This window comes from Ursus maritimus, unplaced genomic scaffold, assembly GCF_017311325.1.
Source record: "Ursus maritimus isolate PB19 unplaced genomic scaffold, ASM1731132v1 scaffold_24, whole genome shotgun sequence".
Lineage (NCBI taxonomy): Eukaryota > Metazoa > Chordata > Mammalia > Carnivora > Ursidae > Ursus > Ursus maritimus.
The window spans coordinates 26,295,086-26,321,435 of NW_024424897.1; the positions used below are offsets into that span (position 1 = coordinate 26,295,086).

General features: G+C 43.8%; 1 protein-coding gene across 3 annotated transcripts in view; it reads right to left on the reverse strand.

Annotated features, from left to right (window-relative positions):
- The window catches only part of CA10 (carbonic anhydrase 10), a 483,725-nt gene that overhangs the window by 97,813 nt on the left and 359,562 nt on the right, over positions 1-26,350 (reverse strand). For all 3 annotated transcript variants that reach the window (XM_008687829.2, XM_040640851.1, XM_008687835.2), the window contains exon 5: positions 3,431-3,616. In XM_008687829.2, coding sequence (XP_008686051.1) covers positions 3,431-3,616 — 186 coding nt within the window. The remainder of the gene's footprint in view (positions 1-3,430; positions 3,617-26,350) is intronic.

A 26,350-nucleotide genomic window follows, 5' to 3' on the forward strand; every position in this document is an offset into this window, starting at 1 on the left:
CATCAATTACAATAACCTCACTAGACAAGACTGCAATTAATCTACAGCTCTTGAGATAACGACTGTTGCGCTGTGCCAAGGAAAATGCCTGGCATTAACTGACTTATCACGATCAGCGATGATAGATGGGACAGATGGCGATGTGATTATTCATTGTCAACAAAATAAACACACGCTCTGTTGCTAGAAGTGTCTACTTAGGTCCTCTCAGAGGATAGCCAAAAACAGAGACCAAAGGTGGCTTTGAAAAGAGCACAACATACAAATAAAGACATTAACCTACAGAATGGGCTATGTTTACTTTAGAGCTAACACTCAGTGGAGTCCGGTTGGAGGACATTTTTTATAAGGAAATCATAGATTGCATGGGATGTTAGCCCTGGAAGGTGCATTCCTTGCTCATGGGGATATGAGATGAGTATCTCTTAGGAAGTCCTCAAATTCCATTCCATGCTTAATAATTCCAGTGATGGGAATTCACTATTTTCTGAGGCAAACTCATGCCATCAATGAATAGCTGTCATTGTTAGAACACATATTTATTTTGCTGAATTCCACCTTCCTAGGACTTCCATCCATGGACCCTAGGTCTTTTTCATCATGCCACAGGGAAGGTACCGAACTTCTCTTGGTCACTAAACTCTTAAATATCTCAAAGACAAGGCCAATACTTAGCCACATGACATTGCTTTGGTGCTTCCAGCATTCTGATTTCTTGCACCTAAACCCACACCAGTTCAGAGACCACTCATACTGAGACCACTCATACCGAAGGGTGTGGAAAGAAATTTGACACAGCTGATGGGGTCTGCCCAAGACAAGGTGTAACAGTACTTATGCTAGGCCAAGGCTCAGGCTTGCCTGTTTGGGAAGCTGTTCCCCAAATCCCATCTGTCTAGACAGCACCCCAGCTTTGCCATTTGTGATAACACCCGGGTGCCCTTTTTAATTTCTGCGCAATATGGTTTTGTTGATTAAGTCCTCATTGTTTAGAAAACTGGGATAATTCAGGCAGATTCTGAGCTAAAACTGGTGCAGTGGTCACTCACCAAAATCTCTTGGGGGGGGGGAATTTATACAAAGGTGCCTATCTGGATTCCCCCCAGGAGACCCTGATTCAATGCATTAGCGAAGGATTGAAATGTAAATATTTTGACAATGGTCCCCAGTTAATTCTCATTTGCAACTCTGTTTAGATGCTTTATTCATTGAGAGCACTTAATAATGTGCTAGCAGAGCCAGTGCTTCACAAACCTAATCACCAGACTCTCTTGGGGGCTTTAAAAATGCAGATTCCTTGGAGTGCCTGATACCTGTGGTCTGGGTATGTCTAGGAAAATTAATACGTTGAGAGATCAACTTGTTATGTTTCCCTTAAGGATTTTGGAGACACTCATTTACTCCAAAATTGTGGTTCCTATACAAATTACAACGTACCCTTATCAAACATTGAAGAAAGAGGCGATTCTAAGGAATTCTACAAAGTTAAAGATTTTAGCCAAGTAACCATTCATATTTTTTCACTCATTCATTTAACAAATTCATTAATAAATGAATTTCTAGTCAGAGGCAATATTGTGATAAGGATCAGTGAGGGAGAAAAGCAAAGAAATAAAAGCAAATAAATGAGCAACTAAACCAACAAATAAAATCGCTACAAATATTGAAATAATATGTATTTAAAAAGGGAGTGTTTATCTAACTTAGAATATTCCCTAATTCAGACAGTCCCCAGTCACTCTCAATCCATGGATTTTCACCTTGTTTGCATCATCTTCCCTGCTCTACTCTAGCTCAGAATCTGCAACCCTAGGGAGTTTTTCCATTAAGGTGCCTTTGGCAGACATCCTTAATCAATCTCAGTATTTTTTTCCTGTGGATCCAGGAAGGAGGCTCATTCCTGCTCCTCCCTGTCCTCTATGCAGCCATTACTAATAGAACACAGATGAGCTCTACCTGCAGCTTCCCCAGTACACACAGGGCCCTGACACGTTGGTGCCTTTTTCACCCCTCATTTCCTGCTTTCTCTTTGTTGTTTATCAACTCATGAGTACTCCAAGTGTTCCTTACATCTGAAATCCCACTTAATTTTCAAAATAACCTTGCGAGGTCTCTAAACTCAGCTTTAGAAGGATCAAGAAACCATCTCAAGATCACGCAGTGTGTATCACAGCAGTAGGTACAAATTCCCGTTCTTTGACTCCAGAGCTGATGTTCTCAAACATTATTCTGCATTGCCTCTCTTAGCCCAGTTCAAAGGGCCCCACCTCTGGGATGCTTCTCCTGACCCTTCAGGGAAAATCTGTCATTTCTTCCTGTGAGTTGGCCAGGGTCTTTGTACCTCTCCACAACGGAATGACTATATTTTAAATGATTTGAATAGAGTAGTCTTTAAACTCCTCTGTGGTAGGAGCTTTGTGTTTTTTTGTTTTTGTTTTTTGCTTTTTTAAATCTTTGTATCCCTGGTACCTAGCAGAGAGCCTAGTAGCTTCTCAGTTGATACACTCTGAACAATCATTAAAATCTGGCCACTGGACTCCTTAAGGTTGGGCTCTCTTTCTCAGTGTGGGGCCCTACTATATTAAAAACAATGCCAGGTTTAAACATGATGTTGATTGAAAAAAATTAAAAGGACCAAGTCACTTGCGAGATACATACTTCTGTTATTTAAAGCTTTCTCGATATCAGTTACTGAGGACTTTTAAACAGAAGCGTAGTTACTGGCTATTTAGCACATAAGCACCCCAGACCCCTAGTTGATAACCTCCCTCGAGTGTAAGAGGACAAATTAACTACACCGTGCTTGCCAAGCGTCAGAACCTAGATGATGTCTGTTCCAACTGCAGCTCTCATCCTATAATTGAAGCTGGTCGACTCGCTGCTATGGCCTGAGTCCTATCTGGGTTGATGGTCGCACAACAGTGATAATCACCATTAATGGTGACATACAGCGACATTTCCACTCTGTAGAAAGTCAGGCAGACTATTTAGTTGCCTGACACTTATTTCACAATAAGTTATAGTTTGTGCAAATAAGACCCATTCTGCCAGAAGGAAGAATTATGGAACCTGTACTCTCATATGAGAGGCTGATGGTCCAGGTAGGTGCAAGTGAGGAGTGCGTGAAAGGCGAGGGTTTGGGGTTAAAGCAATGCTCCAGAGGTACTGGAGGACATGAGTCAGGAGAGCTGCGCCAATGTCTCAGAAGGAAATACCCAGTTTCATTGTGGCCTTCCCTAGAAAACGCTGGAAGCACGTTTATAGACTTCCACGTCAACTTGCCAAAGACAGATGGAGAAAGGAGGCACTGACCTTCTCATTTCACAGATTTAAAAGAAAGCTTTCCATCTGTTATCCCACCTTGGGTATAAATAGGCACCAAGTCTTATTAATTGGCACTCAGCTTGAGTACTTCAACAGCCCCACGTACCTCCCCAGAGAAGGCTTGTCCGTTGAGGAGGTGCTCCGACCCTTGGCTGTCCTCGCTCCCGAAGTGTAGTCGGATCTCCTCCAGCCGGTGGCTGTATGTCATGGGCCCTCCTGATATGTTAACCAAGTGCTCCTTGTCCAGGCGCAGGGACACGTGTCTTCCAGTGTTGTACATGGTCCCGCCGACCTGCAAGGCAATACGCACCAGGTCAAGCAAGGCTCTCTTTCTGTGTCTCACCAAACCCAGCAGGGGGCGTAGACCAATGCCTTTTGCCTCCTCTTGGCGGGCTAACATTAGGCTAAGTCTATATATGAAATGGGGAGTAGAAATAACTAGAGGGTATTCCTGCCCTACCTGGCTTATGTGGTACTTTCCGCGAGGCATCAACCACATTTATGATCACATGATCATGTAGGAATTTGAGGCAGGAATTCAGAGGAGACCTCAGCAACTGTGACTAATATTTTGGCATTGCACTTTATAAAAAATAACTTGTCCTTCTTAACAACAGGTGTTGGAAAGAATGTGGAGAAAAAGGAACCTTTGTGCACTGTTGGTGGGAATGCAAACTGGTGCAGCCGTTCTGCAAAACAGTATGGAGGTTCTTCAAAAATTAAAAAAAAGAACTACCCTTCAATCTTCAATCCAGCAATCACACTACTGGATATTTACCCAAAGAACGCAAAAACACTAATGCAAAGGCACATGTGCAACCTTATGTTTATAGCAGCATTATTTACAAGAGCCAAACTATGGAAGCAGCCCAATTATACACTGATAGATAAATGGATAAAGAAGACGTGGTATGTATGTGTATATAATGGAATATTACTCAGCCATAAAAAAGAGTGGAATCTTGCCATTTGCAACAACATGGATGGAGCTAGAGAGTATAAGGCTAAGCAAAATAAGTGAGAGAAAGACAAATGCCATATGACTTCACTCATATGTGGAATTTAAGAAATAAAACAAACGAGCAAAGGAAGAAAAAAAAAGAGAGAGAGACAAATCCTGAAACAGACTCTTAACTCTAGAGAACAAACTGATGGTTACTGGGTTACTGGCGGGGAGGTGGATGGGGGATGGGTGAAATAGGCGATGGGGACTAAGGAGTATGCTTGTCACGATGAGCACCAGGTGATGTATGGAAGTGTTGAATCACTATATTGTATACCTGAAACTAATACTACACTGTATGGTAACTATACTGGAATTAAAAACTAAAAAAAAAAAAAAAAAAAAAAAAAAAAAAAAAAAAAAAGACTTGCCCCTCTTACCACAAATATTTGGAATGTTGAGACACTGCAAAAGTTAAAATCTCTGGTGTGAGGAATTGGGGAAAGCAAGAGATGCCACAAAGGCCAAAGGAGAGACAAGGAGGCCAAAATGGGTGAACGGGAGTAAACCATCGTGGGAGGCTGAAGGCTTTGGTCTGACGTCTCAAGTGTGCAGTCCAGTGGGTCTTTGTTAGGTCCCTGTCTTGCTCCTGACACCAGACGATGCACAGAATGTGAGCTCTGACCCCTTCTCAGAGCTCAAGGACTCAGTGCCAAGCTAAAGAGATGGATACAAGTTTCCCATTTCCCTTCCTCATTCCTGATTCCATCTTGCTTCAGCCTCTCAAACTGCTGACTTTACTGCTTGATGTTCCCTTTCCTTCTTTTCTCTTTGAACTTGATATTCAGCTTCATTTTCTTGACTTAGCACCTCTCAACACTTGATCGTAGAACCTTGATTCCTACCTGTGACTCTACTGCCTTTGTCTCCTGGGTTGACTTGGCTCTTGGGGCAGAACAAAAGCTTAAAGGAGATTTTGCATGGGTCTGAATGGAATGCTTCTGGGCTCTCAGAGGCTGAGATACTTGGATTTTCTTCCTGCTTACTCTGACTCCTTTGGGCCCAGCCTTCTCCCCTAGGGATTCCTTAAGGGCTTCATGTAACATCTGATACCTTCATTAATCATGGTACCATACATTTTCTCTCCAGCACTATCCTTACCTGCCCCTCCACCTTTCTGACACTAGTCTTGTGAATAATCAAATATGTCTGTAGATGGCTCACTATGGCGGAGACAGTAGTGCCCACTAAATACTTCAGTGAGTAATGATTCTGCCATTTTGCTATAAGGTGGAGCCCGTGTGACTGATGTTGACCATGGGGTGGGAGGGGAGAGGACAGGTGTCACTTCCAGGGTGAAATAGTGAAAAACTTATGCACAAGTCTCCAGTCTTTCTCTCCCCCGGCTGCCTCAATCCCTGATGCCAGGTGGAAATATGTAAATGTTCTGTAGCTACAAGATGGAGCTCATGACAGCCTGGGTCCTTGGCAGATTAAAGGATGGGTTGCAAAAATGGCCAGAATTCTTCCCCTCCCTGTAACTGCATTCTTTACAACACAATTCTGTAGCTGCTTGCATCAAGATAGTGGTCTGCTTCTCTCCCTCTTGACACTGGGCTGGCCTTGTCACTTGCTTTGGCCAATAGGGGATACAACATCTGTGCTCTGAGAGCAGGGCTCTAGAGGCCTTGCATATTTCCACACTTCTTCTCAGAAACTTGGGACCACCATGTCAACGAGCCTGAGCCAGCCTGCTGGGGGATGACACGACACTGAAGAGAGTCATACTAGGAGAAGCCATCTCAGACGGACCATTCTATGGCTGACCCGCCAGCTGACTGGCCCAGCCGAGGTCAGCTTAGCCTGGCCCAGACCAGAAGAACTGCCCACAGACCCACAGACTTGGAAGCTAAAGAATTGGGGTTTTAAGTCCCTACACTTTGGAGGTAGTTTGTTATGGAGCAAACACTAACTGATCTACACTAGGTCAATCACCTTCCCCCTCCTGAATCTCGTACTAGCAACAGAAACTCTGTTCAGTGCCTGGCAGTGTTGAGCACCTGGACTGGAGAGTCACATGGGGTCCAGAGACTCCGCCTGCTAGGTAGGTAGAAGAGAGAGAGAGAGAGAGAGGAGAGAAGCAGATGTGCCAACAGGGACAGAGGCAACCATGCACTGAGAGAGAGAGAACAGCCACTTGACCTTCAGAAACCCTTCGCATCTCCTTGTTTGCAGTTCTTTCAAGAGGCCTCAGCTGCATCTTCTCAGATGCTTTACATCTTACCAATAAATAAATTTTTTCTCAAGTTATCTATTCTTCGCAACCAGATAATCCCAAAGTGTCCACTCCCATTCTCCAGTCTCAAATAAATGCATATTTAGTCAGTATGAGATCATGAGAGCTTGCCTTTCTTTCATGTCCCAACTCATGCTTTTCTTGGCAGTAAAATGGTTAGAGATAGGTTTGTGTTTGACATTGCATTTTTTGTCAAGTAAAATTAACTTTTTCTAATTATTAAGATAATACACAGGTATTATATATGGTTAGAAAGATGTAGAATGGCTCAAGGAAATAGAAATCACCTGCAATGCCACAATTACCCAATGATCACCACTAATATATTGATATATATATTCTTAAAACTATATGTACTATAACACATATGTATGACTATCTATACCCATATTTTAACAAGATCATTTTATGTAAGTGCCTGTATAATCAGATAAGTGATTTTTCACACACATGTATACATATGAGTTTGTGTATATAAATATACACTATTATTTATGTTATGTGTAATATTAATATATTAATATCAGTATATATTTATTATATATTAATATATAAATCATATTAATTGTAATTATAGCAATATAGAAATAATATATTATAATATAGCATAATATGAATGCAGTATTATTTAATATATAATAAATATTACATACAATTATACATTATATATTTAATATACACAAATAATTATATATATTATGTACACAAACACAATATTGTTATTTAACTATATATATATAAATAACACACATGATTACATATTACATATTTTATATACATATATAAATAATTTCCACAAACATGCATATTTCCGGTCATTAAACTTCTCTTCTATAATATCACCTTGAAATGGTTGCATAATATTCCACTGTACAAATACATAAATTATTGTTGTATCTTTACATCCCCTTCACTTTTTCACTATTTCAAAAAGGTACTGCAATGAGCATCCTATGGATAAATTAGTTTTATTAATCCAGGGATATTTCATTTGGCAAAATCTGTGTCAAATGATGTACACATTATTACAGTGCTTACTATCTATTGCCACACCGACTGTGGAGAGCAGATCCCACAGAGCAGTGCTGGGTCTCTGTAAGTCTCTTCAAATGACGTAAAGAACAGCATCATGAGATTCAACCAGAAACATCCGTGGGCACCTACGCTGTGTGAGGCAGTGTAAAAGGAAGTGCTCTGAATTCTTTTTTTTTTATTAAAGATTCTATTTATTTATTTGAGAGCAAGAGAGAGAGAGCACAAATGGGCAGGAGGGGGAGAGGGAGAAGCAGACTCCCCGCTGAGCAGGGAGCCCAATTCAGGGCTCGATCCCAGGACCCTGAGATCATGACCTGAGCCGAAGGCAGATGCTTAACCAACTGAGCCACCCAGGCGCTCCGCTGCCCTAAATTCTTAGAGGCCATATGCTCTGTCCCATCAGGCGAGTATCTGGGGCTTTCCTGCACTTCTAGAAATCTTTCCATCTGTGCCGGTCTAATGTCTAATGTTCCTAAGAAAACTGTTGCACATTGAAACAAGGCAGGGACCAGGTGGTATGCTTGTCTGCATTTCCCCAGGACTTAGAAAACATACTGGCACACAGCAGGCAGAAAAATGAAGTACTCTTGAGTCAAAAGATTCCCAGGTGCCTCTTGGTGACCCTGAGTGGTTCGGTGAATTTCCTGAAATCTCAGTTTCCCTAAACATAATGTAGAGATAAGAACCACCCCCCCCAATGAAAATGGGGGACAGAAAATTATAAGACATATAGGAAACAAACATCAAAATGATAGAAGTAAATCTTCCTTATCAGTAATTGCTTTAAATGTAAGAGATTCTACTTATACGAGGTACCCAGAGCAGTCAGAGTCATAGGGACAGAAAGTGTAACGTGGTTGCCAGGAGCTGCAGGGAGAGAAACAGGGAGTTATTACTTCATGGGCACAGAGTTTCAGTTTTGCAAGATGAAAAGTGTTCTGGAGATGGATGGCGGTGATGGTTGCAGGACCTGTGAATGTGCCTAAGCCCAGCGAAATGTACAGATAAGAATGGTTAATATGGTAAGTTTTATCTGTGTATTTTACCACAGTAAATAAAGTGGGGGAAAAATTCACTCATGAGTTGTGAGAAATAAGTAAATGATACATAGACCAGTCCGACGTCTGCATTCTCTTCCTTCCTCCCTGCTTTTCACTTCTGCATGGGCGCCCAGCTGTGTGGAGGGACCCATGCTGATCTTCCCCACTTCCCAGGGCCCAGGGCGATACATGTTGCCTGCTCAACATCCCCACGAAGGACTTCCACCGACTTCTGCCTTGTGATGATTTGCCTGCCCCTCATTTCGGATGTTATTTATTTATTTATTTAGAGAGTGCGTGAGGTGGGGGAGGGACAGAAGGAGAGGGAGTGAGAGCATCTTAAGCAGGCTCCACGCCCAGCACAGAGCCTGACGCGGGGTTCCGTCCCACAGCCCTGAGACCGTGACCTGAGCCGAAATCAAGAGTCTGAATAATGCCTCTAACTGGGTGCTAGGAGCCGAGGACGGCATGGCAAGTAAAACCAGGCAGTCCCTGCCCTCACGGAGCGCACACTCTCCATCATGCAGAGACCGGAGTGGGGGAAGGGACTTACGTGGAATCCACCTGAAGCTTGACCACTTGCCTGTGCGTTCTTACGGCTAGATGCAACACCCCCTTGTCCCCACCCTTTCCCCAGACACTGAAATAACATTAATTTGTATTAATCAAAAAAAGCTGTGTAGCCAGGGTATGGTTTGTTGCACTTTAATTTAAAAATAAAGGCTTGACAACATTATGTATGGTATCTAATGGTACATCTGCACTGTAGTAATTAACATTGCAGTAGTGTCATTTTAACTGTAATGCTAATTACAGTGTTTCCAATGAACTACTTTGGCGCACAGCATGTTGGAAAAAGTTGTCTCATGCCGACCAGGAAACAGGGCTGCACAGAAAAGCTGCTGGGGAGATCCCGGCTGCCTCTGGTTGCTTCATGGTTCTCCTGTATGTTTTATTTTAATCCATTGCAAAATGGGCGAGAAGCATGAGTGATGATCATTTTGCAAGTGAGAGAAGGAAGTGCAGTTGCTGAAGGCTCAGTGACTTATCCAGGATTACACACTGGCGGGGGTGGCAAAGGCAGATCTTCTCGATTCCTGGTCTAACATTCTTTTTTTTTTTTTTTTTTTTTTTAAAGATTTTATTTATTTATTCGACAGAGATAGAGACAGTCAGCGAGAGAGGGAACACAAGCAGGGGGAGTGGGAGAGGAAGAAGCAGGCTCCCAGCAGAGGAGCCTGATGTGGGGCTCGATCCCAGAACGCCGGGATCACGCCCTGAGCCGAAGGCAGACGCTCAACCGCTGTGCCACCCAGGCGCCCCCCTGGTCTAACATTCTTGATGCGAGCACATGAAGCATCTCAGCCCCTTTCAGATGGAAGCCATGCGGGGAATTGTGATTTCTCCACCAGTCCTAAATGCAGGGCTTAGGCAGGTGGAGAAGCAGCGAGATTCTTTTTCAGGAAAGCAGGGGACCGGAACGGACACTGGGCTGCTAAAGTTCATCCTGGGAGGAGACCTGGAGACATCTGTAGGTAGGGAAGTTCCTTGGTTTCCTCGCCTGCGGATGTTTAACGCTGGTTGGAGACAAGGTGGAGCTGTATGAGTTGAGGGGAGCAGGTAACAGGTGTTCCACAGAGGGGCCTGTCAAGATTGCATGTCACTCAATATTATCTTGATAACTTGAAACCACCTAAAAGCCATGTGTTCTTTTGCAAAGCAAAGAATTCACCTCAGGGATTCATTTTGTAAAACTGGATGTCTTCCTGCAGTAAATACAGAGGTTTGCAGCAGCTCATGATTACCCACATCCTGTTATTGATGGACTCATCTCTGTTATTCTGATGACACCGCCACATTAGAGGAAAATAAATTCAGCCAGTGTGTTTTTAGGGTCAAGAGAAGTTTGATTCCTTGACAGTCAGCAACGAGCTTGTTCATAATAGCTGCCATCTTGGTTTGAGCTGTTATTTGGTGTCAGATACTGTGCTACGTTCTGAACCTGAACATACTAATTCTCACAATTTCTCCCTCACCAAACCCAGCACCAAACAAGCATGGTACTTAGACTCATGCCATTTGCTTCCTCTTCGATGGTAAGATATTGGGCTAACCCCACCTGCGGAGTGGAGGCCTCCCACAGGGCATACCTGTCCTTCCGGGCCTCTGGAGATTTTCCGCCAAAAGGCAAAGAGCCCATTGGTTGGGGAGCAGGTGCTTGACCCCACATATCTCTGGCTCTAAAGCCTGTGCTTTTAACCGCTGGAAATTATTAGATTGCACAGCTGACGACCTAACGGCACAATGTGACAGGTTTTCTTTAAATATGAGTTGATGGTATAGGAACCCCACAGGGGTTTAGAGTCGAGGGTGTTTGGGATGGTTTATTATATTAGTTTGGGTGTTCCGGAGAAAAGGAACCAGTAGGATGGATGCGGCAAGTTCAGATTCTGTAGGGCGGGCCTCAGGCTGGTGAACCAGAGAGGAGCCAATGTGGCAGCTCAAGTCTGAAGGCCATTTGCTGCACAATTCCTTCTTGCCCCTCATCAGGCGTTCATTCACCTGACTGGGTGCACCCACCCACATTATGGAGTGCGATCTGATTTATTCAAAGTCCACTGATTTTTTTTTTAAAGATTTTTATTTATTTGACAGAGAGAGACAGGCAGCGAGAGAGGGAACACAAGCGGGGGGAGTGGGAGAGGAAGAAGCAGGCTCCCAGCGGAGGAGCCTGATGTGGGGCTCGATCCCATAACACCGGGATCACGCCCTGAGATGAAGGCAGATGCTTAACAGCTGTGCCACCCAGGCGCCCCCAAAGTCCACTGATTTAAATGTCTGTCTCATCCAAAAACACCCTCACAGAAACATCCAGAATGATGTTTGACCAAATATCTGGACACTGTGGCCCAACCAAAGTAACACATAAAATTAACCATCATATTTGTCTTCCCATCCCATTTGCTTTCTTGACTACATCTTGTTTAAACCACTCTTACCCAGTTATGCTGATACTATATACAACACATTGATATATATTTTTTACATCACCTAATTTAAAAAAGTCAGCTGTCCTAAACTATTCAACAAACCTCAGTCACAGGGAAGGAGAGCCAGTTTGAAATAATGTATGTCTGAGTTACAGAACAATCGTAAAGAAATGATTTAACTGTTATTGTCAAAAGCGATGTGCACAACAAGGTAAACTTATCCTTGAGTCTGGAAGAGAACTCAGAGACAATTCTGGTGTAAGTCCCTCATGTTGTCTATCTTCCTATTTCCAGATTGGGAAAAAAAAAAGGAGGAAGTGCATCTTTTTTAAATGACCCAATTCACAAAATAAACATATTGAAGATGTTTGGTTTAATGGCGATAACTCTTATAGGGTTGATGTTTATTGAGGACAGCTAAGCAGAAGTAAACTTTGCCCTCCGAAATTCCAAAAGATTCAATAAAGTTACTTGCATGGTGTGACACAAAGCTTATGTGAGGTTTCCATTATATTCTTTCGAGGCAGCCTGACCCAAATCTCCTGTAATATACTCAGAAAAAATTCCCTACAGCTTAAATGGAAATGTTAACACTATGAATGGAGTAGTTGAGAGAAAATAGAAACTCAGTTGTGAAAAAGGAAGAGGTGACCATCCAACTTGGCATCCAAGTTACTAAATTCTCAACATGGTTCATTAGGAAAGCTGGGGGCAGGATGCACCCACAAATTTTGAGGACTTACTGTGTGTCAGATGCTGTGCCAACATTTTTAAAATTTTAATTCTAGTGTAGTTAACATATGGTGTTTTATTAGTTTTAGATATACAATATAGTGATTTAGCACTTCCATGCACCAGCCAGTGCTCATCAGAATAAGTGTACTTTTAATCCCCATGCCCTATTTCACCCATCTCCCTACCCACCTCCACTCTGGTAACCATCTGTTTGTTCTCTAGAGTTAAGAGTCTGTTTTTGGTTTCTGTCTCTCTCTTTTTTCCTTGCTCATTTAAATTGCACATATGAGTGAAATTATATGGTATTTGTTTTTCTCTGACTGGCTTATTTCACTTAGCATTATACTCACTAGCTCCATACCTGTCATTGCAAATGGAGAGATTTCATTCTTTTTTATGGCTGAATAATATTCCATTACATACATATACACCATATCTTCTGTTGATGGACAGTTGGGCTGCTTCCATAGTTTGCTATTGTAAATAATGCTACAATAAGCATAGGGCTGCATGTATCTTTTTAATTAGTGTTTTCATATTCTTCGGGTGAACAGCCAGTAGTGACGTTACTGGATCATAGGGTAGTCCTATTTTTCATTTTTTGAGGAACCTCCCTACTGTACCCACAGTGGCTACACCAGTGTGCATTCCCACCAACACAGCTGTGCCACTTTTTAAATCAGGAAACTAGGTACCGATAGGCTAAGAACTCTACTCAAGGGTACGAGGGAAGCAAGTAAGGGAATTACAGCTCAAAAGAAGTCTTGATGACTCAAAGTTCATGGTCTTCCCACTGTCTCAGAAAGCAACTTGAAAGCCACCAATGAGAGACTGCACTCCATTTCTCATGAGCCTGTAAATTTCAGAAATTTGATAACGGTTATTTTAATTCTTTCTTTTGGAGTTGGCACATGAGCCCTCTTCACTCATCATGCAGGAGTGTTGGCATTCTTGCCTTTAAGATACAGTCTTACTCAGCAGATTGTCTACTATGCTTGGAGTGAACACAATGGGTTGATGGATGTCATCATTATATCCACAACAACAGCTGTGACTATATATATTCCAGTATATTCTATCCTTATTCCTTCCCATACATTATCTCATTTAATCCTTACAGGACCCATGTGAGGAAGGTATTATTATTCATATTCTACAAAGGACGAGATGCAGACTCAAGGACTCGTAACTATAACTCCAGAGTTAGAAATTGGCAGAGTTAGAATTCCAGCCCAGGCCTGTTTGACTCCAAGTTCTCCAGCTCTTGAAAGAGAAGAAGTCTGGAAGTTGTCAGAAACTTTTTTTTTTCGGGGGGGGGGGAATCATGTAGCTTCTAAGTAGCTTCTAGGATTGGGGATAAATTTGTAAATCCCAAATATGGTGTTCCCATCGATCTGCTTGAATGGGTTCAATTTGGCTAGTCCTAGCCTGAATACCCTTGGTGGTGTCTAGACCCAAGACAGCAGGGAAAATCCTAGCCCCTGCTTGCTGGGGATTGAGAGATGGGTCACACCTGCCTATCTTTTTTGTTGGCTTAGCAAGTGGGTGGCCAAGACCGTAATGTTGGCTCAGTGCCTTGAAGGGTTAGTGAGGAAGATCTGACAGCATGCTGTATAAATTAGGTGTCCTTTCATTGCAACTGAGGCTTCCTATTTTATGTCTCTGACCACTCTGCTGAGGTGTGTAATAGGTCTTCTTTGAATGTAATTAGTGAGCCTCAGAGATTTAAGAACACCGCTTAGTCTGGTTTCCTATAGAGCAGCTGCAGATGCTGAAGGGCTGACCTGTAAAGGCAGAATGCGAGAAGCCAGCGGGCTGCTTGCTCACATGGACACTCCAGAGGCATCACTGCAAGGAAAAGCAACATGGCAGTAATAACTGGAGTCAAATCATTGGCCTCACTGCAGTGTAGCATATACATAGACTGGGAAAATGTGGGTACTGTGGATTCTAGAGCTGAAAGTACTTCAGAGACAATCAAGCCCAATCTCTTCCTCAAAAAACCCAGAAAATTGGACACCGAGAAGTTAAGAGGCTTGTCCAGGGTTGCACAGAAAGTAAGTGGCAGGTTCAACACTAGAAATTAAACAACCAACACTGTTCCTTGCTCTGGGAAGCACATCTTCTCTTCTCTTTCTTTTGTTTTTCTTCTAAATTATTTTATGCTGAGGGTACATAAGCATATTGACTCAGAGACTCAGAGTTGGAAATGCTAGGTGTGTGTACACGAATACCATCACCCATAGAAAGTTAGAAAAGGTTCAGCCTGACATCTGGACATACCATTTACATGATGTCAATCATCTGGATTCAGGGCTCTTCTTGGTGCTTGCCTAGATGTTTTATGCTCTGTAGATTTCAGAGTAATAATTAGACATTGAAGGGGTTAACTGGTAAGAGAAGAGATGAAAGGAAAGTAAAGAACATTAGGAGAAGGCATTTTTTTTCAATGCAGCTTTGAAAGAAAGCAGAAGAAAAGTATTTGGAGCTTGTGGGTTGGGGCTGTTAGGAAGGAAGTGGCTGAGATGTGGGTAAGGAACAAAATGGAACCCGCCCAGAGAGCTCTACTTTGAGTTACCATAGATGGAGTGGTGGAGGAGGGTTGAAGAAGTACTTCCAAGATCTCGCCTACCAGTCTTAACCCTGCAGGGTGGATAGAAGTTTCTTCCTTAGCAAGGCTACGTTTACTCCAATCTTTCTCTATCCCATCCATCTGAATCAGTCTGATTTTCTTATAAGAAGAGCCCAGGCTTTTGGAATCCATGTTGAAAAACCAGATGAAGGGATCACATGTTCCACTTGTTATTATGTAGAGCCTATTATTATCATTATTATTAAGAAAAAGTTAAAACTATGTATCATGGCAATATTATCTTAAAAAATAGATATGCAAATTCTATAGGGATGCTAGGCAGTGCCCTTACAGCGAAACATCTCTTGAATGTGACTGGCACTGGTGGGGATGACAAGAACAGAGAACAGGTGTGAATGATGTCTGGTCATGAGGGTTACGTGAAGATAATTCCCTTTATCCTCCATTTTCCTCAAGGGAATGTATGGCAGGGGGCTGACATTAGGCTGGGTATGTTCTGCCACACATTGTTTTTGGCCCTGAAGCCCTTCGCCTATACCTCAGCCCTTGGTCTCTGACCAAGGAGGCGGACCCCAGAGAATGCTGTCTGGAATGAGTTTCTCCCTTCTAGTCTTGGTATGTGAGCCCCATGTACTAGTTGTCTCCTGAGTCAGTGTTGCCAACCAATGATTTCACTCATTTAATACTATTTTAATGGTTTAATATTATGAGCAAAATTTAAATTTAATAATTTGTCTTACGTGTGTCCTTACGTGCTTTATGAACATTTCAAAATCCCTACACAAAATCTGTAAGGTAGGTGTGATCTTCCCATTATGCAGATGAGAAATCTCTCACTGAGAGGGTTATGTGACCTGCTCCATGTCTCACAGCTGGTGGGTTAAAGAGTCCGAGTTTAGACAAAGACTGTTTGATTTCAAAGATGGGTCTTCTGCTTCACTGTGCTTTGTCTCTCTGGCCATGGTTCAATGTTGGTTTCACAATTAGTTCCCCAATTCCCCTAGCTGGACTAGCACTCTGCTTGAAATCTTAGCCTGCAGAGTTCTTGCCAAGCCTCTCATGGTTGGTTGTCCGGATCCAATTTTTTTGACTCTCTAGTGAGTGGTCCATTGGGTAGAGCAACCAGAATCAAGATGGTATCAGCTGGTTGGCCAGTAGTACTGTCTCCATGGAAACCTCAGTTCCTCTGTTCCTTTGGTGCACTGGGGGCCCACCTTAGTAATCTGCACTGGCTCAAGTCAAGCTGGGTTGAGTATGCTTCTGTAGATTTAAACAGATCTATAATTTTTGGGGAAAGATAATGTAGGCATGTTTACACTTACCTTTCCTGTTTCCTGCTGCATCCCCAGCACCTGAACGATGCTTGGTTTCTATTTATTGCAAAAAATGGACATGGTAGGACCCAGCATCATCTAGGCACCTGTCCCCAGCTCCGCCCTCTAGTCTGCCTCAGTGGGTCTGAGGTGGAACTCAAGGAACCACCATCTTCCTCTTCCAGTTTCCTTTGTTGTTCTTTCTAAGCCAGTCTGTCAGATATTCAGTGCTGGGGACGGGGGCACAGTAATACAGAGTAATTTTCTTTATCCTTTCCCCATCCTCCAGGCTCTAAGGGTTGCTTTGATAATTACAAAGACAATAGCATTAAAACTCTCTCTAAACATATAGTAGGCTATAAATGGATTCATCTTCAGATCACTGTTTTTCCCTAAACTGTGAAAATTCAGGGTTAGGCCACCTTAATTAACACAGTAAAACTTGCCTTAGAAAAGTTATTTCTAGCTTCATGTCATTTAACTCAATCCCTGATTCACAAGGCTTTAGGCAAATAACTCCCCATCTCTAGTTATTTCATCTCCAAAGAGGAAAATGCCTTTTGAGGGGAGTCTGGGGGACCCAGGTGCTGGCAGAGCACATAGATCACCTTCTTCACATTCCCTTGTGTGGTGTCACTGGTCCCACCAGTTCTATTAGAATCATTGATGCCAATTTTTCAAAGACATGAGAAATAGCAAATGTTCGGGGGGATAATCAGATAATAAGTCCCTTTGTTCCTCCCTCACGTCCTTGTGTGCAAGTGAATTACTCAACCTTTATCTCCCTCAGTGTCCTTGCTCTTACGGACCCTTGTCCACCATGAGCTGCTCCCCTCTAGGGCAGACTCAAATGCCCACAGTGGCCAGCAGGTCACGTAGATAAGTGAGACAGGCCAGGTGGGAGACAACAGGGAGTGGTGGAGACTGGGGGAGGCACTGGGCAGTGCCACTTCTTGGATATCTCTGGAAGGGTGAATAGCACACTAAGGGGCTGCTTGCCTCTGGGGGAGAAACCAAGAGGAATCAGGAAGAGGAAGGCGAGGGGTACAAGACTAAGTTTTCATCTTGTGCCCTTTGCCTTGTCTGAATTTTAAAAATCAACAAAACAATTTTTATATAAGATAAATTTAAAATTTTGAAATAAGATACTCTATAGACAATCACATCTCATGCTAAAATCTGGGCTATTGTACAACGGTTATGATGTGGGCCCAGACGCCAGTCTAGAGCAGCTGTCTATAGAGATAGAATGCAAATCTACCCTTGCACTTTTAAATTGTCTAATAGCTACATTTAAAAGAGCCACAATGAAATTAACGTTAAGAATATATTTCATTTAACCCAATATATCCCAAATATTTCAACAGGTAATCTACAGAGAAATGATCAATGAGATAGTTTACTTTCTTCTTTCCTAGTACACTTTTGAAATCTGGAATATATATTTTGCATTCAAAGCACATCCCAGTTTGATCTTGAGGCATTTCAAATACTCAACAGCCACATGAGGTTAGTGGCCACCCTATTGGACAGTAAACCTGCTCAGTCTTTCTTTACAATCTGTTCTCCCTCATGCAAACAGACCTATATCAAGGAATGGACCAACTGGGTAGCTGTGGAGGGTACCAGCCTCTCAGGGGTACTGAACACCCCAGGAATAAATTAGGAGTATAGTGCCAGCAACTTACATCTGTTACTCATTCAAGTAGACAACGCCCTATTTGTGAGGTCCCCTCTCCTTTCCTTTCCTCTCCTCTCCTCTCCTCTCCTCTCCTCTCCTCTCCTCTCCTCTCCTCCCCTCCCCTCCCCTTCCCTTCCCTTCCCTTCCCTTCCCTTCCCTTTTCTCATCTCTTCTCCTTTCCTTTCCCTTCTTTGTGATTCGTATCACAAATTGTATAGGGCGACCATGCATGGGAGCAGACAAATGACAGTTGCCTGGGTTGTCAGAATCTACTGACCTTGAAACCCAGGAAGGCATGGCCTAGTTCTATTTAATACGAATGTCTACTATGTCCCATTATCTAAATGATGAACCTCTTAATATTCTTCATCAGATGTTGGCTGAATCTGAAAATTGTGAAATAAACTGAGAAGCTAAATGAAACCTTTTGCTCACAGGTGTATTTGTTGGGGAATCATGGAAGAATTCCCCAGCGCTTCCATCCCACTGCTTCCTCCTTCTCCCAAGATCAGACAGCTCATGTTTCCATCTGGAAGGTCACTCATTCTATTATCCCCAGAGCTCTTCATCTTGCCATTGGAATGACTGTGCCTTTGCGATTTTCCATTGTTGTCCAGTTTTCCCATGCTTTGCATTTCTCAGCGGCTCTGCAAGTGTAATGAACATTTCCTGTGCCCGGGAAGGAAGGCTTACGGTCTTAAGCTGATAAGTAAATATCATCCACAACCCAGATCCGAATAGGACTCTGATGCATTTATTTTGTTGGATTCCTCACTACTGCCACTTACAACTGCAGCCTCTAACCAGAGCGGGATGACCATGAAAAAAGAGGCTGATTTCTAGAAACAGCACGCATCCTTTCCAGAAGCAAGCGACCACGGAAATTACATTTTCTGACTAGAGATCGCATCTCGATACACTACCGCTACGACTATGCCAACATCACTACCATCTCTCGAGCCCTATGTGTCTGCCACTGGCCATGAGTCAGGCACTTGATCCTTGCCACTGCCCCAGGAAGCAGATGTTTTTATTATCACTCTTTTTATGAAGAAACTAAGGCTCAGCTAGGGTAAATAGGTCGCACGGCTCTATGTGTCAGAGATAATGTATGTGAACGAGTCCATGGGGACTGCACACGGAGCTGTTCTATTGGCTCTGCGGACAGAGAAATGACTTCCGTCCAGGGACGCTGGCATCTGCAGTGGGCCTTGGAGACGGTAGGAGGTGGATGCCCAGAGACATCTGGGATAAGGAGCGGCATCGGCAAAGACTGGGGATGGGAAAATACAAGTTGTGCAAAGGGGATGCTGGATCACTGGTCCATATGACCAGAGTGATCGAGACATGAGACACCCAGGGTGGGGGTCACACAGGGAGCCTGTGACAGGGGGTACCAGACACCTGCCATGTGACAGACTACCCTACTGATGCTTTACAAAGGTCATCCCACTTACTTTTCAGTGAAACGTGTTCGGGCCGGTGTTATTACCATCCCTGAGTTATAAATGATGAGAACCGGGGTCTGAGAGAGGGTAAATGGGTTGCCTCGCTCCCAGCCAGTGAGCGAAGGACAGAAGATGTGAATGCATGTCTGTCCTACTCTTTTTGCGACAATGCGAAATCCTGTCAGAAAAGGACACTTGTCCCAAGAAATAATTTCCTGCCGGCAAGCTCTGTCCTCCTACACTGATCTCCAGATTTGCCACATTCATCAGAGAGAGCCAGGCCCTCCTGCCCCCCCCCCCCCCCGGGAAGGGTTCACCATCAGGGCGATTACCACCCCGGCAACCCTCTTCTCCCTCTTCCCGGTCCTTGACAATAGGAACAAAATCTAAGCCTCAGCAACCACGGAAAGCCCAACAAAATGATTAAGTAGCTGTCAGCACCAACTAGAATCTCACCTTAGGGATGAGAAGATAAATACTGCAATAACCAAAATCTCAGAACTATGTGGCTCTGTTTTATGCAACTGCTATTCCATTTCATGGCTCCAAAGCAACACTTACATCAGCCAGTCTGCGTCCTTAATATGGTAAAATGCCCATGGAGGGAAGGCTGTGGGGCATGCATGCAGTGCGCGGTGGGGGTTCTCTACGGAGGACCCTAGAATCAGCTCACTGGGGATCCGGCACAGGCAAGCAAATGGTCCTCTTCCACCTCATCCACACCAGACGTACTGAGTGGCTCCGAGGCCATCTGTACAATCGATCCAGCTGATATTAGAATAGTGTATTTGCGAGATAAGTTAGAGCAAATTATACGCAGAAGACAGTCTTCAACTTCAAGGGCCAGAAAGAAATTATGCAGTCCCTTTCTAGATCCCCTCCCCAGCCTGCCTCCATCGTCCTGGTCCACTGAAAACACGCACAGGATTTTATTCAATGAGCTGACCGCATGGCGACATTCTGGCATGTAATTCCCCGTGCCCCTTTTATGGTCAAAGAACTTAAAATATTCACAGCAAAAGCTGTCTTTACTAGTTTCTTCCAGTTGTTCACACATACACACACACACACACACACACACCCCTACACCACAGAGGAACTCTCCTCTTCTTCGTCCCTGACATATATTGAACAATTATAAAAATTGCACCTCCTAAAAGCCTCTGTAATCCGTCCCCTTCTCTGTCTCTATAGCCACTACCTCATCTTATTCTGTCCCTTTATTTTATGCTGTCCTGTCCTGTCGTCTCCATCGCCCTCAACCACTGCCTAATATAAGCCCTTATTTTCTGTATTTCCTCAAATTTCAGATGTGAAAGATTGTAAAATGCACCGTGATTCTATGTCCCAAGCCGAAAAGAGAAAATACTACAAGTGACGCAGCACCGTGCATAGGAGGCGTCCCCAAGAGATGTTAAAACGTGAAAATGTGCATCTTAAAGATTGACAACGCCTAGTATCTCAACTAAACTCTTGTTGTCTCCTAACCGCTAACCGCTTCACTCTTGTCCTGGCTCTTCCCGCCCAGGCCCCGAGCTACCTCTCCTTTTCCTCTGCTTGGCGACCCCCTTCTCCTCCTTCCAGGTCACCTTCTCAGGGTCCCCTGAGACCCCGCACGCATGGTGATGACGTTTCCTTGTACTCCCATGGCCTTCTGAACATCTTCGTGTGTAATAACACATACACGTTGCTTTGTAATTATTTGCCTCTGTTTTTCCCCTCCAAGGACTTTAAGGAATTTGAGGACAGGCTGTGGGTCTTGTTCAGCTCAATATCGCCAGTCCCTGGCACAGGGCAGGTGCTCGGTGAGAGAGCGCTGAATGCAGCGGAGGGCTGCGTGCTGCCGCTTGCTTCTGGGAACAGCCACTAGAGGGCAGTGTGGAACCATTCCATCACCCAGAACGGCCATTCCCCAGGAATCCAGGTAGTAAAGGTTGAAGGAAGCCGGCCTCTTGTGGGCAAGCTGGCTGAGAGCCTAGGAAGCTATATAGCTCCAAGGGCGCCGGACCACTCTGCAGAATCCACTTTGAGGATGCTCCTTGCATCTCCGTATCCCTTGCCAGCCCGCCCACTACAGGTGGCTGCCTCAGCACATTTCTTTAATAAGAACCACGCGCTCTTCCCTGCTTTCCATCCTGGGTGGAAGGGGGGAGGAGGCCATGGAGAGGGAAGGGAATGCCTCCTTCACATCCACATCCTCATTTCTAATAAAGACAGGCTTGCCGAGAAGGGCCTGCAGTATAATTGCTCCACTTTGAAGAACAACAGGTAGCAGCATCAATATTTGATTTTTAAAAGGTTGTGTGAACAGTTTTAAATATTAAAGATAAAGGCAAAGACTCGGATTGCCTTTTCATCTCAGCAGTTGGAGCATTTTAAACGAAAAACGGTGTTAATGAGCAGAATAAGACTGTTTGCCCATCAAATGGTATCGGGTTGCAATAAAGCAAAATCATTTTGAGGTGGGGGGAGGCAAAGGGTGAGAAGCGGTATCTGTACCAGGCAAGTTCGCTGTTCATTATCTCTGTAATGAGAGAAAAATAAGGCGACTCTGCCAGAGTAACTTTCTTCCATCTTATCGTGGGCTGTTGAGCTCCCTCAATGAGTGGTCTGGGACAGGCGCCGAGGAAGCCTCATAAATTAACTATCCAACTTCCTGGCTAATGAGCCCAATATGTCAATTTCCAGTGATCAAAATGATACGATTCAATAAAGCACAGTTCATTTTGTAAGGAAATATACTTCTAATAGGAAGAACTGCAGGGTCATGGTCCTCCCGAGATAATTATGGGCCAGAGGAATTAGAGGCATGGAGCTGTGCTCACCGTCTGGAGACACCCCATGGGGTTTGTGTGGCAGAGAGTGTCTTTCAGGGACAATAAATTCCTTCATTATCTTTCCATTATGGCATTAATGCAGCAATCTCCGATTTACTTGTAACCAAGAAGGCTGGTTATTCCTGAAACTTGGCATTTAATGCTAATGAGTGCTTGCAAGTCAGGCAGCTCCCTGTGTGTGTGTGTGTGTGTGTGTGTGTGTGTGCGTGACCGTGTGCGCTGGGCTCAGGCAATCCAGCAGGAAAGTCAGGAACATGGGAGGGCAGGGTTGAGAGGGCTGATGTGACTCAGGCCAGACACACAGATAGACACTTGGAAAAGTCAGGAGTAGATCATTGAATTCACACCTGCAAAGTGAAGCTGCGGTCACCACGAGGTAAGCAGTACCGTGTGTGAGATCCAGACCTTGAGGTGCGGCAAACAGGACTCCCTTGAAACACAGGAGTGCGGGGCAGCAAAAGGGTGCAGGACCCAGGCTCAGAAGCAAGACAGGGCACTAGGAACTCATGCCAATTCAGAGTTGTCCATGCAGTGTAGAAAGAACTGGGCTCTTTGTGGTGATGGGGCCAAGGGAAGCCCACACAATGGGTATCTCTCTAAGACGCTCCCACCTGCATAGAGACAGCTCCTTTAAGAGCAAGGACTCCACAGTCAGACACGTCAGAAAGGCTTGATTCTGTGATCCGTACCCAACAGCAAAAAGGTACCTATCTGGTTTATAAAGATAGAAGTAGAAAGAATGAATTTCACAAGTCTCCATGCAGGAGTGAATGATCCTCTACCATGCTACCCAGCCCATGCTGGGAAGCTCTGCTTTGGAGGGAAAAACCACTTAGGAAAGATGAGTTCCACTAGCATTCTTCAACTTGACTCCAGTGGAGTGCACAGGTGACGTAGCAGGAGACAGGACAGTTCCTGGAGTCAGGCTCAAGTTCTGACTCCTCTGCTCTCGGCTGGGTGGTGCTGGGGAGGGTGGTCAGCTTCTCTGAGCTGGAGTTCCCTTAACTGACATTTAATTTGCTCGGCAATCTATCTATTTCCAGGGCGATGGGAAGATAAACGAATGTGTCAGTTTGCTTACTTTTGTTTATTTTTTATGTATTTCTCCAACACCAGAGATAAGAAAAACATATGTTATAGACAGAACCAGGACTTTTTCCCTTGAAGCAATTCTTATCTATAATGAGACTTACCTAGGGCAGTAAGGTTGCTGTTAATTCAAGTAACTTGGGAAAAATTGTAAAGAAAGGATTTTTTCCCATGAGTCAGAGGGCTGAAATGATTATGCATTAATTAGAGGTGTTTACTTAAGGTGAGAAATAAATGGTGCCAAGTTCACCTTATGCAGAGTCTTGCCAGAGGTCCCTGATGGGCAATGACTGGCAATCCTCATCAGCTTGCCCTGTCCTTGAAATGAGACTCTTGGTTGTCCAGAAGTTGTGAGAGGTGACTTGGCATGGATTTCCTGCTATTAAAAAAAACCCCCAAACCCTCTTTTTTGGCTTTTGACACTTACCTTGCTTTGGCCTTTGATTAAATTCAACTAAGGGGCACTGAACATTTACTTCCTGCAAGTTTGTCTTATATGCTCTGTCTTTTAATCATAATAATTACATAAAGTGGGTTTCATTATGCTCAATTTTTAGAGATGAAGAAACTGAAGTTCAGGCAGTTTAAGAACTTAATCACAGGGACAGCTAATTTGAGGAAAGGGGACTCCATATTCATGCCTCTGGACAGACTCCAGGTCTCACTTCCTTTTTCATATTTCACGTCTTATTCTTAGTGACCTCTGGATTTGACTCTCTTAATTTTTTTCTTTTCTTTTTTTTAAATTTAAATTCAATTAGCCAACATATAGTACATCATTAGTTTCAGGTGGAGTGTTCAATGGTTCATCGGTTGACATACCACCCAGTGCTCATCACATCACGTGCCATCCTTAATGCCCATCACCCAGATTCCCCTAAATTTTTAAAATCAACTTTATATTTTGGAATCACTTTGGGCTTACAGAAAAGTTGCAAAGAGCATACACAGAGTTCCTGTAAACCCCTCACCCAGTTTTCCCTAATCTTCTACAACTACTGTACATCGCTCACAACTAAGAGATTAGCATTAGTACATTACTATGAACTAAACTACAGGCTTTATTTGGATTTCCTCAGTGTTTCCATTTGTGTCCTTTCTCTGTTGCAGGATGCAATCCAGGACACCACACAGCATTCAGGGATTCTCAGCTGCAACTTGCTATTTGTTGGAACTTTATTTGGGAGAAGGTTGGCAAAGGGATAAAGCTTATAAAGGCTAACATTTTTGTAGGTTGTACCCACTTGTAAAGATCTGCTAGTTTTTTGTTCGGTTTTGATTTTGCCTTTGGTAGAAGCTGTTCTTAAAACTCATTACAAATGATGCTTTCGATCTGGCTTGGAATCTTGGCTTGCTTGAACCATGGCTGTGAAGGTTCGGGATTGAGATTCAGCTTTCAAAAGCAACTCTCCATCATCGTCTTTTTTCAAGGACGGGAAATTTCAAATCAGCTTTAGGCTTCCGCATGCACCGTGCCAAACATTCCTGAAGTTTCCACGATTGCCAATGAATAAGACATTCCATCATCTTTAAGGCGTCAAATTTTCTGATAAATTGAATTTCATAAAATATTGCTCTATTGATCTTAGTGCTCAGCTTACAATAAGGCAAGCCAGCCGGAACTGCTAGCTGGAACTTTCTGCAAGGAAGATGCTGTGTACTTACATGGGTAGGGACATTTATGAGGTCAGGGTCCCCGACTCTAAATTCTAGCTTCTGGCACTACCTCAAATCTGAACTGATCCATAGCGACCTCACCTGAACTTTTATAGTAAATGCCATTTTGGCTTATTAAAGAAAGTGCAGAGGAGCTCTGTACTTGGCACATAGTGGGTGTGCAATCTGTGTTAATGCTCCTTTTCCTTCGAGAACAAAAGGAAATCAAACCAGTCTCAGAACTCAATTTTGAGAGTTCTCATGATGACAGAAAGGAAAGGGCCAATGATGAAGATGGAGAGCATGGCAAGACCAAAAAGGAAAAAGTCAAAGCACAGTGTTCCCTCCACACCAGCTTTCCCAGGGCTGCTCTTGAAATAGTCTGCAGTGATGTGAGGGTTCTTTTAAAAAATTTTTAAAAACACAAATAACATTTTCATACTTTTATAATGACAACATGTCTTGAATGCCATCTGTTCCTGCCATTTGTCAAGGCAACTCAATGAGAAAAGAGTATCTGGATGACTAATATTTAGCCTGTTCATAGTCTTTTTAAACCGGTCGACAGCTTCCCTTGAGAGAATATCCCAGGATCCACGGCCAGCTCGTGGAATGGGAGGGCTGAAGGCAGGGCTTTGCCACCACTAGGCAAACTGGGTCATTCATTCAACATTTCTTAAGCAACTTTGAAGTGCCAGACAAGGTGCTAGGACTAGAGAAATAAAGATGAAAGAGAGAGTCTCCTTAGGCTGGTGGGGACTGAGCCACAAACCCATGATTGTATATGAAAGGTTAAATGCCATGACAGAGGTTTGCAAAGGATGCCACCGGAATATATAAAGAGGCCCAAGACCCAGTCTGCGTGCGTGTGTGTATGCTTGGGGTGGGGGGCGGGTGCGAGGGGAGAAAGAGGTGCTCAGGAAGGTTTCCCTGAGGAAGACAAAACCTGACCTGAGTCTAGCAGAACAGGTAGACATCAGCTACGTGTCAAAGAGGGGGTGGGCGCAGCCTCAAGTGAATCTGATGGGATCAACATGGCGCAGCAAGGATACACATGTGGTCTTCCATCTATTTTAACTGGACCCCAGAGCAGGAACATTCAATAGAGCTAAGAAGCCAAACACTGGTTCCTGGGCACTCACTAGTGCCTCCTAAAACAATTGTTCAACCGGAATTGATTGCGCAGCCCTGGAGCAGAGCAGGTGAAATAGGGGTACAAGAGAAGACAACGTGGTGCATGATGGGAAGGTAGCCACAACCTCCCTCCCCAGGCCACAATCAAACAGCAATGAGAGGCAGTGTGTAAAATATGGGGGTCCATCTGTGCTTAGGGAGCAGATATATCCTATGTTAGCCTGAGGCCATGAAGT